Consider the following 18,218-nt stretch of genomic DNA (forward strand, 5'->3'; position numbering starts at 1 on the left):
TTCCTGTGCTGCCCTGGGCATGTCTCGAACGCTGGGCTGGTGCCCAAGTGCTCCTGAGTTCTAATTTGGGCTCTGCCACCGTTGCTACATGGTGTTGGGCAAATCACTTCACCTTTCTACCTCAATTGTCCCCTGGTGCAAAATGGGGATTAGGAAATCTAATTCCGTTCCTCAGGGGGTGTTCTGAGGATTAATTAAAGTTTGTAAAGTGCTGAGGAGATGAGTCCTAAGTCTGAAGAGTGTTCCTAGAGCCACTTGGCAAACACTGTCGAGGTGCTTATTAATTTTATTATGGGATGTTAAAATCAACCACAGTAAAAACTAAAAGGCTAGCAGGATGACCTAATGCACAATGTTATTTCAATGATGCGTCTTGCAGCAGAATGGTCCTATCAGATTGTCTTTGGGAAAGACGGATTGACACCCTTTATTCTGGGGGAGGGAGGAAGAAAACGGACTAGGCCCTGAGGTGTAGTGGCCTTTCTTGCTGAAGTGTAATAAAGAGAACCCGAGTCCTTATCTGCGCTTAAATATCTGTCTCTTTAGGTTCTTATATGGCCTTGCCAGAGTATGTGAGCACCTCACATATATTCATGAACTCGGTGCCATTCATCTGAAGCTCTCATAGTACTTTAGAAATGTTAATTTAGCCACCAAACAGCTCTGGGTGGAAGGCTAGGAGTGTCTTCATGCTTACAAAAAGAAAAGGAGTACTTGTGGCACCTTAGAGACTAACCAATTTATTTGAGCATAAGCTTTCGTGAGCTACAGCTCACTTCATCGGATGCATTCAGTGGAAAATACAGTGAGGAGATTTATATACACACAGACCATGAAAAAAATGGGTGTTTATCACAACAAAAGGTTTTCTCTCCAGGTTAGTCTCTAAGGTGCCACAAGTAGGGAGAAAACCTGGATTTGTGCTGGAAATGGCCCATCTTGATTATCATATACATTGTAAGGAGAGTGATCACTTTAGATAAGCTATTACCAGCAGGAGAGTGGGGTGGGGGGAGAGAAAACCTTTTGTTGTGATAAACACCCATTTTTTTCATGGTCTGTGTGTATAAAAACATCTTCTGTATTTTCCACTGAATGCATCCGATGAAGTGAGCTGTAGCTCACGAAAGCTTATGCTCAAATAAATTGGTTAGTCTCTAAGGTGGCACAAGTCCTCCTTTTCTTTTTGAGATTCCATTGTGACAGATGCTTTAGAAATGAATGTAATAATATATATACCTCTCCTTGAGCACTGCGAGCTCGTTGCTGTTTTGGTAATCATGAACTTGCAAACTTATCTTTAAGAAGTCTCTCTTACCAGTCCGTTTATACACTAATTAAGGACAATGGGATTACACTACTCAATGGGCCATGTGGCAAGGGAGCGATATAGGGAACCCGCTCTTTAAATGATACTGTTCACCTAAGGTAGCAACGAACAAGGGGGAGAAGGCTGGAGAGCTGCCGAGGATTCACAGCCAATGGGGGATAAACACCTCTGAAAATCAGGCCACAAGTTGTTTGTTATTATTTAGTCACAGACCAAAACTCCACTGTGCTAGGCGCTGTACAAACACAGAACAGAAAGGTGATCCCTGCTCAAAGGGGCTCACTCTTGCAAGATCCACAGCAATGTTTCTGTAGGGTCTTCCACGCTGTCCATGTATTGGATTGGATTTGAATGACCTATTTTAAGAACACCCTGGAAAGGGATGTATTTATCTGCATGATGGAGAAGTCTAGTTGGGAAACAAATCCACTGTTGTCTGAAGCAAAACTGCTGAAAAGTCTAAATTGGAATTTCTAGTGCTATTGTATATTTTGCTTTTCTCCCTCTGTTTCCCCCCATCCCTTATATGAATAATACTTGGCACTTTGAATCTTCAGAGATAACTGTTTCCTTCGCCCCTGTGAAGCGGGTTAGTTTATTTGCATTTTGTTATAGGAGAGAGCGGCCCAAAGTCATGCAGTGAGGCAGTGCGCCTGAGAGCCTGTCCAACCACTAGGCAACACGTCCACACTAAAAGAATGTGATTTTAAATCAGAAACAACTCTTGGCACTTCCAGAGCACGTTACAATGTTCAGAGTGGTTTAAAAGGCTGGATGTTTAATTCAGTGTAGTCATTAAATGCTGGTTTACTAATTGCAGCTCCAACACTTAAGGGATTAATCCTTGTGCACCCGAGCAGGCCCCTTGAATTCTGTTCCCGCCTGCAGGGTGAATGAGTTGCTCAGTTGTCTGTGTTTGTGTCAGTTGTTCACTCCCCTGGAGTTTTGCACCTGCCCCTTTAACACTGGCTCTGCCCGGCCCCCTTTCAGCAGAGAAGACAGAGCCTGCGCTGGGAGAATTTGCAGCTGCTTCTGAGGGTCTGTGCTGGGTGGCCAGGAGGGAGGAGGCACAAAGGGCCAGGAGCCAGGCTGCTCCCACCTTCCACAGCAGGGGCTGAGCTGAGATGGCTGAGGTAGGTGCAAAGCCCCTTACCAGAGGGGAACCAGCCTGCCCCACAATGCCCAATTCACTCCATTTTCTCCTTACTAGAGCAGGGAGGAAGGGGCCGCCAAGGCTCCTGGGAATTGTAGTTTTTTGGGAGGCTACTGCCCTTAGTAGCCTTGAGGGTTTGTTCATAGCCTGACTGGCCCTGCCTCTGGATCTGCAGAAGGCCAGGGGCTGCTGGGGCTAAGCTGAGCTGGGACCGTGCCAGCGGAGGTGTGGGGGGTTCCTGGGTTTTGAGGCTCCATGGTCGCTCGAATTTACTCGGCTCCTGCCGGTTTCACAGGGGCACTCAGCCTAGGGTTCAGCCCCAAAGGCTGGCCTCTCACAAGGAAAAGAAGCAGGCGAGTGGCAAGTGAAGGATGAGTTTGTGGCTAAGGCCAGGAGCCGGGAGAGAGGGGTTGAGATCCCAACTCTGCCTCAGATTCCCCTTGTGACCTGGGGCGGAGATCAAATCACTTTGTCTGAGTCTCTGTTCCCTGTTTGTAGAAGTAGAACCCTGCCTTTCTCCCACGCTTTGCTGTTTTATCTTTGTAGGGCTTATGTACACATGAAAGTTATTCCAGAATAAGGCAGGATGTGAACTGAAAATGGAATCGCTAGTTTGGAATAGCTCCCTGTGTGGATGTTCTTATTCTGGAATCAGTGCCTTTTCTGGTTTATCTTAATCCACTTCTAAAGTGGATTAAACTAATTTGGAGACAGGCACTCTTACTCCGGAATTGCTCATGGACAGATGAGCCCTGAGATCTATAAAGCCTCTGAGGCAGGAACTGTCTCTTGTTTGTACAGCACCCAGCACAAATGGAGAGCCTCTAGGCATTACCATGATACCAATAATGAATAAACAATCAGATTCTGGACTGGAGTTCCTTGTTTCCTTCTTTGTCAGCCTTGTTTGACGTTTATGGGCCAGGAAGGCCATGTTATTTTTTCCATTTTATATTACAAATTGCAGCTTGGGGGAGCAAAACCTCCTTTGTCTACAGTGAATTCTGGACCAGGACCCCAGGGTGCTAGGCACTGTACAAACACAGAACAAACAGATGGTCTCTGCCCGCAAAGAGCTTCCAATCTAAATAATTATTCTGTTCTCATTTACTTGCCCTGCCAGATTTCACAGGGTTAATAGATACCAGGGCCGGGAGGTTGATGGTGCTGCTGTTTATGTTCGGTACAAAAGCAGGCTAGACTGAATGCAGAGCCCTGAAAAGCAGTGGCCGTGCTCCAAAGAGCAGCTTACAGCCAGCAGAGTCCTGACAAGCCGGCAGGGGTCAGTGTGGCCACGTGGAGTTCAGCTAACCGCTGCCTCTGTAAATTTGCAGCAAACTGTGTACAGACTCTAGCCCCCAGGGACTCGATGGCACCAAACCCCCAGGCTACACACACACACGAAACGTGCTCTTCATCAGAAAATATTGGAAGGCTTTGTCTGCTTTTAAAAACATCGGGTTGGGAGGGGGTTGTGTGCACTCGGGCAATCTGTGACTAATAGAGGGGGGTTTGCTGGGAGTAAATTGAAGGGTTTTTAAGTCCTGTGCTCACACTTGAAGAGGCAGTGCAGTCTGGAGGATAGGGCACTGGACTGGGACTCACGTGACCTGGGTTCTAATTCCAGCTCTGACACTGACGTTGTAACCACAGGCCAGTCGCTTCACCCCTCTGTTTCTCCTTCAGACCTTTGTCTGCCTGGTCTCTTTTGGTGGGGAGCTCCCTGGGGCTGTCCCTTACTGTAAGTCTGTACAGGGCCTATTGTGCTAGGTTCCATATTCACACACAGCAAGAGAGTCAGTTGTTCACTCACTTTCTCAGAGGACTATTTGTCCCAAGAGAAATTCTCAACAGATGGCTCTGTTCATCTAAGACACAATCACAGAGATGCCATTAGTTATGTCCATGTAACACAAGGAGATGTACAATCCCTGAACACAGGCTACAGCTGTTCTCTGAGCACAGAACAGGGAACCAGGAGTTCCTGAATTCTCATCCTCACTCTGCTGCTAAATCCCTCTGGGACTTTGGCCAAAGTCATTTTCTCCTGTTCCGTGCCTCAGTTTCCCCTTTCCAAAAATTAGGTAGAACATTGACTGACTTTCCAAGACTGTTCTCAGGAGTCACATCATACTTTATAGTTATGAAATGCCAAGTATGAGCCAAGCCTCAGCCAGATCCATAGGTCCGAACAAACACTTCCCGACTTCAGGGGACTGTGAATTTCTCTTTGGACTGTGTCATGTGGGTCCAGCTCTGATATTATCTGAAGGAGGCAGATAACATAATATGTGCTGTGTCTAAGAGCCACCCAGCACCCTGGCTGTCCGCCGAAGGAGCAGGAGAATGAGGAAGAAAAGAAACTTTTCTCCTGAAGTGGAAATTGTGGTGAAAGGGAGAAACGTGAGCAGGGGGGATTGTGCAGCTGGCCAGGGCAGACAAGGTGGGTTAAAGGAGCAGCTGGCTTGAGTAAGTAGACTTGGGGATAGTGGGTGGAAAGGGTGGCAAAGGAGCATTGTATGAATTATGCTAGACATGCAAAGTTTCTGGCACTGTCCTCTGAAGCGTCCAGCGGTGGCCTATGCTAGACCAGATCGAAACCGGATCTGGTACAGTCTGGTGACTCCTGTGTTCCTAGACCCCACAAGGACTTTTCAGCACCATGGCAAATATGCTTTGCAAGGTTGCTTTCTGCCTCTCCCGCTAAGAGATCTCAGTCCATTTCCTCTTGGGTCACATTCAGATCCCAGGGAGCCTTGATACCCTGTGTAATAGAGTCAAGACACTGCTGTTCGGTCGCCCATGTGAGGAGGTGGGAAGTGGGTGCTGCTACTCTGGGGCTAGGACCTGTGGGGGAACGTGGCAGGTGGCTAGTTGGTTGCGGTGTCTGGAGATGCCGTTCCCTTCTCATGCTCAGTATGTAGGTGTCATTCCAGATTCCGGGACTGGGCGCGGATTCTGCTGCGACCTCTGCAGCTCTCCTTACATCGTCGACCCCGGCCGCAGAGGCAACCAGCTGAAGACCTCAAGCTCTCTGCCTTCTCCGCGCCACAAGCGGGATCCCAGGACAGGCCAGGTGCTGACGCTCTGCAAGGCATGGGGTGAGGGAAAGTGCTCTCCTGTGGTCTGAGTGGGGTTGAGCTGGGCATCACCTGATAGCCCTACCTTATGTTCAGTATCTGTCTCTCCCTCTTGTTCAAAGGATGCTGCAATCCTGCTCAGGAAACAAAATCCATGCATGTATTGAGCCATCCAGCCACTGCTTTGTGTGGGATGTGTTTGGTATCTTGGCTCCATACAGCCAGTCTGTATGTAGGGCCCAATCCTGCTCCCACTGAAAATCAGTGGCAAAATTCCCTGTAATAGGAAGAGGATCAGGCCCTTATGATCTTCTCCCAAAGTCTATTCTCTGGTTAGATGTGAGCAGGTAAGTGCTGGCCAGGCCCCCCCCCCGGGTGATCTCTGGTCATCTTTGAACATCATGTCCCCCCAGTCCCAGTGGGGTCATCGGCCTTTGCCTTTATCAGCTGCCACCCATGTGAGATCCAGCAGCTGCAACGTGTGCAGAGTGACCTTTCCCTGCGAACAGTCCCCCAAGCCCTTCACTCCGATCCCAGTATTGTCTCTGCTTGGTTACTGTCCCAGGAATATAGTCATGGTGGCTAGCCCCAGAGTGACATGGAGAATGTCAGTGGTGTGGTGGTAACTGGTATCACCAAAGTGTCTTTGTGGGTTTTTTAGCAGCGAAGGGGAGGTGCAGTAGCTGGGGCGGTTGGGAGCGACGTACCGTCTCCAGGTGCTACTGCTGCGATCCGGCCCTTGTTGTGTTAGCAGCTCTGTGCGTACGTGTGAAAACGCAAAATATTACAGCTCGTCCTTCGCTAGCTGTAATAACCATTGGCTGTAACTCCTCCGGGGGCGGGGCTGTCTCCCCTGGGCCTGACACTTAGCAGGCCTCGGAGCACTCCGAACCCTGTGAAGGATCCTGGGCTGGACGAGAGGAAGCGGCATGAAGAGCAGCTGCAGGCATTTGGACGGTCCATGGTGGGGGACCAGGATGGGAGCAAGCTCTGCTGTCCTGCCTATACCAGGAAACCCTGCCTCTGCCTCCAGAATTATCTCAAAGCCCCAGGTGGGTGGAGATGGACCTAGAGTAATATAACGTAGTGCTGTTCATCCCAGAGCTCTGTACTTAGTGCACTACTGAAATGCAGCCATTGCTGGGGTGGAGGGTGGCAACCAGCGAGTGTAGAATGTGTTAGTGACAGGAACGGGACATGTTAGCAAGAACACTGGGATGTAGTCATACCCTTTAAAAATTGCCGTGAGCTTGGTGTCCCTCTACAGCTGACTGGACCTTTGTTCTAAGGTCGTCTTGGAAAGCCCCACATGTCGGGAACTGTACAGGCCTCTCTTCATCTGGCTCAAAAAGAGGGGAAGGGCTGGGTCACCCCAGCCAGAATATCAACCTGAGGTCCCAGGGAGTCAGGTTGTTTAAAACTTCCACCTATTAACTACGGGAAACGTTTGTAGACCACCGCGATGGTGCCCGAATGCTATCGGGAAGATTGACCGACACGCGTGGCTTAGTCCATGTGCTTCTCGAAAAGCAGCTCACGCATTCACCTGCCCTCCCCCCGAGAGGGCGCTGGCTGTAACTCCCAAAAGGTGGCATCTCGCTCCATCACTGCCAGTGTCTGCTTTGAGCTATTGACTCACACCCTAGGGTGGGATTTGAACCCATGACCTGGTGGTGCACAAAGTGAGGGTGCCACCAAGTGAACCATAAAAAATAGTCCCCAGCATTAGTGTAATGCAAGGAGGGAGGAAGGCTGGGTCCTGTGGGCGCTGTCAGCCAAAGCTGAAATGTCTGCCCCATCAATCCCAGCCTCTTGGATCGAATCCCATGGGCCTCCCTTTCCCGGAGGGCTCAGCAGCTCCTCATAGCAGGGCACAACTCTTTGTAGAGCCCCCCCGTCCACATGTGGCTGACATGCTGCTCCTTTGGCAGGGCTGGGCGAGAGCGAGAGCTGTACACGAGCCCTCGAGTTCTTGAAGTTGCTGCAGGAATCCAAGCAACTGAAAGCCGTGAAGTTCTGCAGCGACGGGGCCAGCCAGAAAGCCGGGGAGCCCAGGAGGCAAGGAGTGGGGTGGGGTGAAACCTCTGGGGAATAATGGAGCATCCGCGGTGTAAGCAGCACGTCCCCTAGCTGAGGGGTCGTGCGCGTGGGCAGAGCCTTCCCAGGCAGGATTCTCCATCAGGGTCCTCCAATGTGTTGCTGCCAGGGCTCTGGCCCAGCTGACTCATGGGAAATGCCGATAATCATGGACAAGAACAGAGCTTAGGGTGACAACTGATCACTTCCAGTCCAGAGAGAGAGAGAGGGAGACGTACAGGGAAGGGATTTGGGGTGATGACGTGCTATTGTCTCCGGTGTCCATAGGCTCCCAGGGCCTCTGCAGACCCATGGGGTGGTACTGGCTGCCAGCAAGCCTAGCTGGTTTTTGAGTGGCTATGTTGTCCAGTGGTTAGAGCAGGGGACCGGGCCTTGGGATTCCTGGGTTCTTTTCTCAGCACCGGTATGAATTCAGTGTATAATTTGTTTGGGGCAAGCGTTTTCCCAGCCTTTCTCCAATAGTGAAATGAGGGGTAGGCACCCTGATTCCATGCAGTGCGCTGAGGCCCTGAGCCAAGGTAACAACACTGTCCTGTTGATTTCCTCAAGGAGGAGAGCCATCGGGGCTGGGAAGTGGCCAGCGGAGGTCCCTAGCCTTCGAGGACTTTGTCCTGAAGAACCAGAGGGTGTTGCGTGAAGAGCTGAAACTATGCGAGAGAGTCACGCAAAGGATTCTGGGATACTCCAACAACTTCCTGCATAAGAAGCTCCAAACTAGCAGCCAGGTAAGTTGAAATATGAATGTCCCCCCTTTCCTGCCCCGAGGATGGGGTTGTGTGGGGCAGTGTGGTGCTAACCAGTCTAGAGATGGGGATGGAGTGTTTTGGGCAGTGGGGGCAGGCGGAGTTACACCCCAAGGGGGTTGCTAGTGAAAGCCTGGTGTTCCCTACAGAAGCCCGCCAGAGCTGAGCGGAAGAAGGGGAAAGGAGCTCCGGGGCTCCTCAAGCCCATTGCAGAACTTGGCGAAGAGGAGTGCTGTGCGGACAACTTCACAGTGGTAAATACTCCAGGTGCCCCCACACTGCGGGGACGCCAGGCTCGCAGAAGCGGTGGGGCAGATCGCGCCTTCAGAGCAAGTCAGTCAGATATAGAAAAAATGAACATCTGGCATACCAATGCCTCTCTGCCAAAGGGTCCTGGGGAGGCCGCGAGGGCTAGAGCTAGGGGGACTAAAAGCCAGAGCTCCTGGGTTCTAGTCCTACCTCTGCCTCTGATTCACCATGAGACTCTGGGCAAGTCACTTAATCTGTTTGTGCCTCAGTTTCCCTCATTCAAATATTTAAAATAAAACCATCCAGTCTCCAGGGCTCTCTTCCTTTCCCTAGACTGCATTGGGCATTGGCCTGATGTGTTAGTGTCCCCTTCTTGCTCCACATGCCTGGGAGGTGGGTGTCCAGCCTGTTTTCACTCCGATGGGGGTGGATCAGGCGGCCTGGCATGGATATGGACTGTACCATATAGCATACAGGTTTCCTATGTGCTGTCTCCTTTGGCTCCTTCCTAGATGGCCCACACCTACGGCCGGCTGCTGCAGCACTGGAGGGATCGAGCATTAATGGGCCAGTCAGAGGCCCACCGAGTCCTAGCTGAAATGCTAACGCCCTCAGGTGAGTTGTAAGCATGTGCTGTGTCCCTCTGGTGATCGCACAGGTCTGCCATAAACTGAAAGACACTACGTTCCCTCTGAGAAGCAGCTGCACGGGTGTGAACATTACCATAATGGGCATGCGCAGAAGGGAATTTAGACACCTATCCAGTTGTGTGCACAGTGGTGGCAACTTACTGCATAACTGTAGGCACAGGTTGTGCACCCTTTTGCCCACGGACATCATGCCTCCATATCTAAACATGTGCTCCTCATCCTCCCGGGGATGTCCTGAGCCCCTTACCTTTGGATGTGCTGGAAACACAAAATCTTTGCTGATAAAGTTGGCTGATGACACACAGACTGGGGGAGTGGTAAATCCTGAAGAGGACAGGTCATGAATACTGAGTGATCCGGATCTCTTGGTAAACTGGGCCCTCGCAAACAATAGGCCCTTTTAGTACAACTAAATGTAAACATATACATCTAGGAATAAAGAATATTGGCCACACTTGCAGGAGGGGGTCTCTAGCCTGGGAAGCAGTGACTCTGACAAAGATTTGGGGGGTCATGGTGGATAATCAGCTGAACGTGAGCTCCCCATGCAGTGCTGTGGCCAAAACAGCTAATGTGATTCTGAGACATATAACCAGGGGAATCTTAGGTGGGAGTAGAAGTTATTTTACCTCTGTATTTGGCAGTGGTAAGACCGCTACTGGAATCCTGGGTCCAGTTTGGGGTCCACAAATGGAGAAGGATGTTGATAAATTGGAGAGGGTTCAGAGAACAAACTGAGTAAAGGAATTAGTGATAGACTCGAAGCTCAATCTATTTAGTTTAACAAAGAGAAGGTTATGGGGTGACTTGATCGCCGTCTGTAAGTACCGACAGGGGAAGAAGACATTTGACGATGGGCTCTTTGCTCTAGCAGAAGAAAGTCTAACACGATCCAGTGGCTGGAAGTTGAAGCTAGACAAATTCAGACTGGGAGTAAGGTGGGTACATTTTTAACAGGGAGAGTAACTAACCATTGGAGCAACTTACCGAGGGTCATGGTGGAATTGTTGTGGGGACGTTCTGTGGTCTGTGTTGTACAGAGGCCGGACTAGATGATCACAGTGATCCCTGCTGGCTTTGGACTTTACGAATAAACGCAGAGCAAAGCTCGGGGTTTATTTGGAAACACGATGTGTGCACATGCCACTGCCCTCTGCTGCTGGAATCAGATCCCTGCGCTGCCCTCCTAAAACAGCAAAGGCCAACAAAGAGGTTCAAAGGCTCGATGGAGCTCCTGGAGGTTCTCTTGGCACCGATGGTTGTAAGGCCTGGATCTCCTGTTTGCAGGTGCCGTGTCGTCTGTGTGGGACCAAGCGGCCAGGGCACTGAAACCCTCCAAACAGTCTGGAAAAGGGAAAAGCCCCACCTGAGCCCTGCTAAGAAAATACAGATGTTGTTGGTGCAGGGCAGACCCCCGCTGATCTTGTTCTTCTGGGGCCCGTTGCAAAGCCCATTCACACCCATTGCGTGGGGTTTGCATCAGACCCCCGATGCCCTGGCATTTATCCTGGCTGCGCAGGCAAGAAGGCCCTGTGCCCCTGATCGCACCGTTTCCTGTTTGCCTGCAGGGGGCTGGAGGTGTAACTGTTACCACTTCAGATCCTGGGTGACCGGTTCCAGCCCGAGCACCGTTAGCAAGGTTAACGAGCAGATGATGAGGCTGGGGGGAGATAGGGAGCCCCCTCCCCACAAACTCAAGCAGTGGAGGAAGGTTGGTACCAAAGGGCTGTCCCAAAGCTGCTTCTCCCCCCACGGAGTTTCCGCTTCGGGCCCGTATTTTTCATGATGTGCATTTATTGCTATGTTTTGCTAACTGCTCGTGTAAAGGCCTCGTATGCAGGGGAAGGGGGGACTGGCTGCGGGAGGGGCATGGGCTGTGGCTCCTGCTTTCTTCATAGGGGTGGGTATGTTGGATGGGTTTAAACACCGATTAGCTCTCTGTGCAAGCAGGTGTAACCTAGGCAACCAGGCTACTGAGGTAACGAGGGCACCAAGTTGTGACGATACCGACCCTCGTGCGTCAGGGCTTCTGTGGTGGTCTCTGGGGTTGGAAGGGGATTTGCCCTGAGACATCACTGACTGTTTGGTCGGGAGGGTGCGTGTGTCTTTCTGTGAAGCATCGGCTATAGGTCACTGCCAGAGACAGGAGAGCGGTTGGTTCTTCCGATTGTAAACTCCAAGGGGCAGGGGCCTGCCTTTCTGTTCTGTGTTTGTCCAGCCCCTCGCACAGCGAGACCCTCGTCCGTGATCAGGGCCTCTGGGTGCTATGATACAAGTACATAATCAGAGTCCGTGGGCCTGTGATGTGGGATGGTCCTAACTGCCTTACTGGTTACTTTCACCTGTGAGCCTTGAGCACAGCAGCTGCGGATGAAGGACGCTCGATGAGCTCTTAGTCTGGCCTTTTGTTCTCAACGAGCATGGCCCTGTCTGCTGGGACCCGGGGCTGGTCTGGAACCGACAGAAGGCAGTTCCCCAGTGTACCGTGATACAGCATCCTCTGCCTGCCTGGATGGGACGGTCCAGAGTCAGGGTGATATCACAGGGGAGCTAACTCACTCCATCATCACATTTCATCCTGGAGAGGTCCCAAAAGGGCCAGCTTTGTGAGCAGCCTAGGACAGCCCTCCAGCTGTGGACTGCAACGTATGGGGGGGGGTGAAAGACTTTTCAGCCAGATGAGGGTCAACGGCTGAAGCAAGAACAGGGTGAGGGCCCTGAGGAGAGGGGAGGGAAGTGTCCGGCCTCAGCGCTGAAGCAACAGCGCATGGGAAATAGCCCAGGTCCCATGGAGTCGCTCCTCAGAACGGGCTGAACCTTGGCACCTGTCTCCAAACTGCCTGAAATAACAATCCCCATCCAGCCCTTTTCCCTCTGTTTCCTTACCCTGCTCCTCATCAGCCTTCAAGAGGAACCCATCAAGGCTGGTCCTTGGCTGGCCGGGAGGAGGTGCCCCTGCCATCCTAATGCCAAGGGCTGCTTCCCCCCTGCTGCCAACTCCCACCAGTCCAAGGGCAAGGCGTGAGCCCCAGCTCTCCCACACGGTGGGACTGGGTGTCTTCTAAAGGCACCCTGCCCTCTATGGCTCAGTTGTGCCCTCTCAAGTGCCCTGGTGACTGCCATGCCACCTGTGGGTGAGAACAGGGTTGGCCCATGCTATGTATTTCCTTGTTGCTGTGCCGGGCGGGGTGTCTTGGCCTTGGAGAGCAAGAACTCTCTGGATGGGTCCTTTTCTCTCTGCTCAGAGGCCCCAGCATCACATGGGCTGTTTGGTCCAGATGAATGGATTAGGCACATCTATGGGATTCCCCTGCTTTTATCAACGTGACCTTTGCAGCCTCCGTTCTAACCTTGAATGGCATCAGCCTTCTGCAGCATGTGGGCCTAGCCGGCGGTCACCCCAGCTGGCCCCCTGGCAGACGCTGGGGAGACCGCCCGTTTTAAGGGCGTGGAGCTCCCGGGGACTATCAGGCAGTCCTACACAGAGAGGCTGAGCAAACAGCCCTGATCCCAGTGTGGTGGGCTAGTGGCTGCAGGGTGGGCGTCTGAGGTCAAAACTGTGACAGGAGGGAGGCTGCGTAAAGGGGGTTATCAGGAGCCGGGTTCAGCCTGGTCTGTGGCACCCCAAACACAGACCAGAGGAGCCAGCTCATTGTGTGTTCTGTTGCCATATTTTCTCCCCTTCTGCTCCGTTAACCTCCTGGCTTCCCGTCCCGCCTGTAGGAGAACCCCAAGCCAAACAAGAAGGGTTCTGATGCTGGGGAGAGAGTGCAACCCAGTCAGGCACCATCACTGGCTTCCCCCTCCACAGCTGGTTCCCAGGAGCTGCCTTCAGCCTCTGTCCATGGGCCAGCCTCAGCTGGCGAGCCACCCACCTCTGGAACTGGTGTGAGTAGAAGGGCTTGTTTGGGGTGGACTCTGTGGCCGTTGACCGGCAGGGAGGAAGGGCATCCTGAGGGCTGTTGAATGCAACTCTCCCTGGGGGGCTGCTTTCCTTCCTGCTCACAAAGACCTGCTTGGAGCTGGCAGTAGCCGGTGGCTAGGACCCCTGGAGCGAGAGGTCGCAGTGCAGACAGCATGCGGGAGCCTCGCCTAGTGCTTGAACCTGCAGCTCTATGGAGAGCCCCCTCTGCCCATACATGGTGCATGGTGTCCAGTCTCAGCCCAAGCCCTAGGGGCTGATGAGTTGCTGCTGGAGCAGCTAGTCTGTCTGCCCTCATGGAATCCTAGAAATGGAAGGGACCTCACGAGGTCATCAAATCCCCTCGCCTGTGCTGAGCCAGGACCAAGTAACCCTAGACCATCCCTGACAAGGGTTTATCCAGCCTGTCCGTAAAAACCTCCTATGACGGCGATTCCACCACCTCCCTGGGAAGCAGTTCCTGAGCTGAACTGCCCTTGTAGGTAGAAAGTTTTTCCTGATCTCTAATCTAAATCTCGCTTGATGCAGATTGAACCCATTGTGTCCTGTCCTACCTTCCTTGACGTGGAGAATAATCGATCGCTGTCCTCTTTCTAATCTCTGCACTGAAGAGCTTACTATATAAAAAGACAGACAAAGAAGGGAGGGGAAGGAAGTGCTTTTACCTTATGTAATGGGGAAACTGAGGCACAGGGAGTCTGTTGGCACTAATTGGAATGGAACCCAGAGTCCCATACAGTGCTTTGTCCAAGTCCCTCCCCCCTTATCTCTAACAGAGAGGCCTGGCTAACAGAAAGGTTAAGGAACCGTGAATAAAAAGCCAGGAATCCCAGCTTCCAATGCTCTGCCCCAACCACTAGGCTGCATCGCCCTGGAGTGACCCACTGCTGTGATAGTCTGGTGACCTTGGCAATGATCTTCCTTTCTGTCTCCCTGGCAGGCTCTGGACCCCTGCCCCCCGCCGCAGGCCATGCTTGTCTCTAGCATTGTCTCAGCACCGCCCGGCACTGGGGGGGAGATATCACCTTGTACCAGAAGGCCAGCTGACACGTTCTCTCCTCTCACCCTCTCCAGCCCCCTGCCGCACAGAGCCAGGTAATAGGTCTGGTAAAACATCACCAGCTGTGGGCCGTATCCTCAGCTGCTGTAAATCAGCGCAGCTCCATCAAAGTCAATGGGACAGTGTTGACTTACTCCAACTGGGGATTTAGCCCAGTATCCCAAATGCTTTAGAGAGGGGCAATTTACGTGGGGTTAGCCAATCCAGGAACCAGTGCTAGGAATGTCCCGGTCATTTTAGCAACCAGAGCACAGGCCTCTTGTAAACGTAAACCCACTGGCCTGGTCATCTGTGGCTCCCAGTGAGACCTCTAGCAGGACAAGCGTTAGCCCTCGCGCTCTGGGTAACTGTGTCCTGCCTCCTAGGAACTCCCCCTGCCGGCCACGTGGACACTGTCCCCCTGCAGCCATGTGCTGTTCAATAGCTGCCGACTGCCTCCCCCGGTGTCGGGAGCGACCCCTGCTAGCCTGTGAAGAGTGCCGTGCTCTGGGGAAGGAAGGTGCTTTGTGAAGGTTGGGCCATATTTCCACATGCAAAGCACGACCACAGTTGAGAAGTGCTTTGAGAGCTGCGGGTGGTGGAATGTGCTATGTAAGACCACGGGATTTATACTAACCATTGACCAGTCCTCCTGTGGCTCATCCCGCAGGTGTCACCATGGCAGAGCCCTTAACGTGAGGAGGCTGAACTGATGCTCTTATCAGTGCTGATTGACTCCAAGGGCTGCCAGACTGCAAGGCTTAAGGAGATGCTTATGGGGGCGAGCGGCGTGCACCTGCCTTGACCTTGTGGGCACTCTGTGTAACTTTCCCTGCAGACTGATTGACATCTTCTCTCCCACCCCTTAGACTGAGCAGCAGCATCCACAGGGACTTGGCTACCCGAGGGATCCGGCCCACCCTGCGCAGCCTTCACCCCCGGCCCAGTCTCTTGCTCGCTCTCAGCTTCTTGGTCCAGACTCCGGGATGTGTCCACCCCATCAGTAGATGCAGGGAGCAGAGGAACTATGGAAAGGCCAAGAGCTGCAGCCTCCTTTGATCCTGATGGGGGCAAGCAACGGCGCTGTTCCAGGATCCGTTAACGCAGGAGGCCAGTTTCTTGGTGAGTTTGGGCCCAGGCCTTGCGCTGCTGGCGTTGGCTTCGGAATTGCATGACAGCAATAAATACATGGGGAGAGCGGGGTGAGGGGAGGGGGATTTCCTGGGGGCTCCTAGGAGGAGAGGTGTAACACTCCCACCCCCATGGGCTAGCCGGGGTCTCGGGAAGGGCTGTGACCCATGGTAGCTCTTGAGCAAATGTTAGGCCAAAGCAGAGGGACACCTCCCCGGGCAACCGTGAGGGGAAGGGAGCCTTGGAATGATCTAGAATCCCCCCTGCATCTTCAGCTGGGGTGCAGCAATGGATAGACAGATGAGAGCAGGTCTGTGCGGGGAGCTGGGGTGAGACATGTCCACTGCACAGGATGACAGCCGGAAGCTGGGAAGTGACCTAGCAAAGCAGGACGGGCCAGAGAGCTCAGCCAAATACTTCCCTGGCTGTTCCGACAGCAGGCCTAGGGTGCGGGTACATAGATGTACCACAACATAACTCCTCTGCTGGGGATGTAACCTGGGCTCCAGAGGCTCTCTGAGATTACAGGTTCAAATCCCAGCCAGGCTGCTGCCACCTTTCCTCCTCCTGAGATATACAAATGGTATTGCAAGCCATTTCCCCACTGTGCATGTGCGACCACCATGTCTGCATCCCAGAGAGCCCCTGGCATGTCTTGTTGGAGTAGGTGTTTACCCTGCTGCTCTTGTCCAAAACTTTCCTGGTCTGGTGCATGGTGCCGGTCAGTTGCTGCCCTCCTCGGCTTTGGGGCACTATCTATCCCTGTTACTATTCTGAACCTGCTGTAAATGCAGGTTGATGGTTTACAGCCTGTCTCCCCTTATCCCCAAGTGGTGCTACCCTCAGCCCTTTCTCTGCCAGACCCCTTAGCCCTCGGTATGCTGCTCTGAAACTGTGAGGAAGGGTAACATGTGCCATGGAGAAAGCAACTTTGAAGTGCGAGGATTTCCCCCCGGTGCATGGGGCAAAAGCTGTTGATTGCATAGCAATCTGGCAGGGGGTTGTCCCCTGCACACCCCTTACATAGCGTTTTCTGAGGAGAATGGCCCACATTGGGTGACTTCTGTTCCCTAGGTGCTGTGAGGGGCCCACTGCCCACCCGAGAACCGAGGCTCCCATCCCAGCTGGCAGGAGGTGTCAAGATCTGACGGCCGGTAACAGCCTTTCTGAGCTTCCCCCTTCACCTTCCCTTAGCATTTCTGGTGGACTTGCCCTTTACCCCACTGCTCACGCTCGTAGCCCGGCTCCAAACTGCTAGCTCCAGGCTTTGACTGTTCTGCCCTTTGCTCAGCCCGAGGGGGCGCCATCTTCCCAGCCAGTCCAGGGGAGTGAGAGGCGGGGAGTCAGTCCTAGGGCTCCTGTCTGCTGGTACAGTATGCTAACCACAAATCCCCTCCACTCCCTGGGCCAGCCCCGCTGCAGTCTGACTCTGTAGCAGGAGCCTGTGCAGGGTTAAGCATTCGGTTCCCCCTTGGCCTGGCAAGAGAGGCTGCTGGTGTGATGACAGTGCAGACATGCAGCTGTCCCTCCTGCAGAATCTCAAACCCCTTCTCCGCTGCCCACCAGATGGCAATGGAAATGTCAGGCATCTGACCCCACCTCCCCCCTTTCCAAAGGGCTGGGCATTGCCTACAGCCTCGGCGTGTGCTGTTCCTCTCTGCTTGGAGAGTCCCATCCTTCCGTGGTTCTCTTCTGCCTTGGTCCGTACCTGGGGGCTAGCTGTCAGGTCTGTCCCTAGCCTACTTACCGTGCCTCTGCTTTGCGTCTCCGCAGCTTGCCCTCCCCAGCAGCCTCATCCTCCTCGTTAGCAGCGCACGGGGTTGCCCCAGTGCTCCCGGGGGCTGGAGCGTGGGTCGCAGAACGCAGTTTGCCAGCTCAGCTGCGGGGGCTGCTCTCAGCTCCACAGGCAAATGCCGCCTGCTTCCTCGTGAAAGCTGAAGGACAGCACGCGCGTGGGGAGGCTGAGATCACTGTTCACCTCAGCTGGCCACTGACTTTATGCTGCCCTGGGTAGGGCCAACAATGTCCAGCCCTGACCGCACTGGCACGTAGGGGGTTCCCTGCTATTCAGCAGTCCTCTGGTTATTGATATGGCCTCACTACCAGCAAGCAAAGCCAGAGCGTCTAGTGGCTGACCTAAAGCTAGTGTGAGAAGGCAGCCGTGAAGAGTCAAACAGCCGTGCTGGGCCTGGGGAATCTGTGGCCACCCTTGCAAGTCCTGTCTCCCTGGAGAGGATTCAAAGGCTATCGCTTCAGGTAGGGGTCAGAATTCTACCTGGCGTGGCTCTTGACTTCTGAAACCGAGTCCGCCGGCTGCATGCCCGCAGGGAGAGAGGCCGGGGCCCTGGAGCAGGTATGTGTGACCAACCTGAGCCTTTGTACCTGGACAGGCGTGTGCACAGCTTGGGTGGGGACTTGGCTCTCGGTCCCTTAAGGGAGGATTGCACGGGGTGAGAGAGGCCTCCTTTGGGGGAGTGGGCTGTCCCATCGCAGCTTGCCTTCTGTGACTGCTCTGTAGGACAGACAGTTCAAGCAATTGTTTGGAGACAGAAACCAGTCATGGGCCTGTCCTCATTGGCTGGGAGAGCTAGTTACTGTTCCCCACGAGCCCTGACGGCCCAATGCTTTGATTGAGACCCGGGAAGCTCGTAAACATCTGCTTAAACTTTAGCATGTGCACTTTCCCCAGGCAGGGCTTTGCTTGCACTGCTGGTGGAGTTCTCCGAAAAAAAACAAAACACCCAGAGGCCTTGGTTCCTGCCTTCTCTCCTGGGCTGGGAGTCCTCAGCCCAGACAAGGGGCTGCTGTGTTCTGGTGAAGCAGT

The 18,218-nt window shown here is 53.2% G+C and overlaps 1 protein-coding gene across 3 annotated transcripts; it reads left to right on the forward strand.

The window, feature by feature from the left end:
- The first annotated feature begins 2,480 nt into the window (after nt 1-2,480).
- LOC140899341 (uncharacterized) lies at nt 2,481-17,514 on the forward strand. Of its 3 annotated transcripts, XM_078849081.1 has the most exons (10): nt 2,481-5,584; nt 8,210-8,385; nt 8,553-8,657; nt 9,165-9,267; nt 10,871-11,013; nt 13,026-13,190; nt 14,165-14,319; nt 15,133-15,385; nt 16,469-16,548; nt 17,168-17,514. In XM_078849081.1, the coding sequence occupies exons 1-8, from the start codon at nt 5,377-5,379 to the stop codon at nt 15,320-15,322; spliced, it is 1,245 nt and encodes a 414-aa protein (XP_078705207.1). In that variant the 5' UTR covers nt 2,481-5,376; the 3' UTR covers nt 15,323-15,385; nt 16,469-16,548; nt 17,168-17,514. The 3 variants fall into 3 exon arrangements, with proteins under 3 accessions (XP_078705207.1, XP_078705206.1, XP_078705209.1); XM_078849080.1 differs by having other exon boundaries at nt 16,469-17,514; XM_078849083.1 differs by lacking the exons at nt 15,133-15,385; nt 16,469-16,548; nt 17,168-17,514 and having other exon boundaries at nt 13,026-13,188; nt 14,165-14,306.
- Nucleotides 17,515-18,218: the final 704 nt, after the last annotated feature.

This window comes from Lepidochelys kempii, chromosome 16 (genome assembly GCF_965140285.1).
Source record: "Lepidochelys kempii isolate rLepKem1 chromosome 16, rLepKem1.hap1, whole genome shotgun sequence".
NCBI lineage: Eukaryota > Metazoa > Chordata > Testudines > Cheloniidae > Lepidochelys > Lepidochelys kempii.

What these genes read in the sequence shown, in the direction of transcription:
- LOC140899341 (XM_078849080.1), top strand. Translation starts at nt 5,377, where the DNA reads ATGCCGTTCCCTTCTCATGCTCAGTATGTAGGTGTCATTCCAGATTCC. An exon ending in GACGCTCTGCAAGGCATGGG is followed by an intron (nt 5,585 to 8,209) that starts GTGAGGGAAAGT and finishes GATTTCCTCAAG; the next exon opens with GAGGAGAGCCATCGGGGCTG. An exon ending in CCCCTGCCGCACAGAGCCAG is followed by an intron (nt 14,320 to 15,132) that starts GTAATAGGTCTG and finishes CCCACCCCTTAG; the next exon opens with ACTGAGCAGCAGCATCCACA.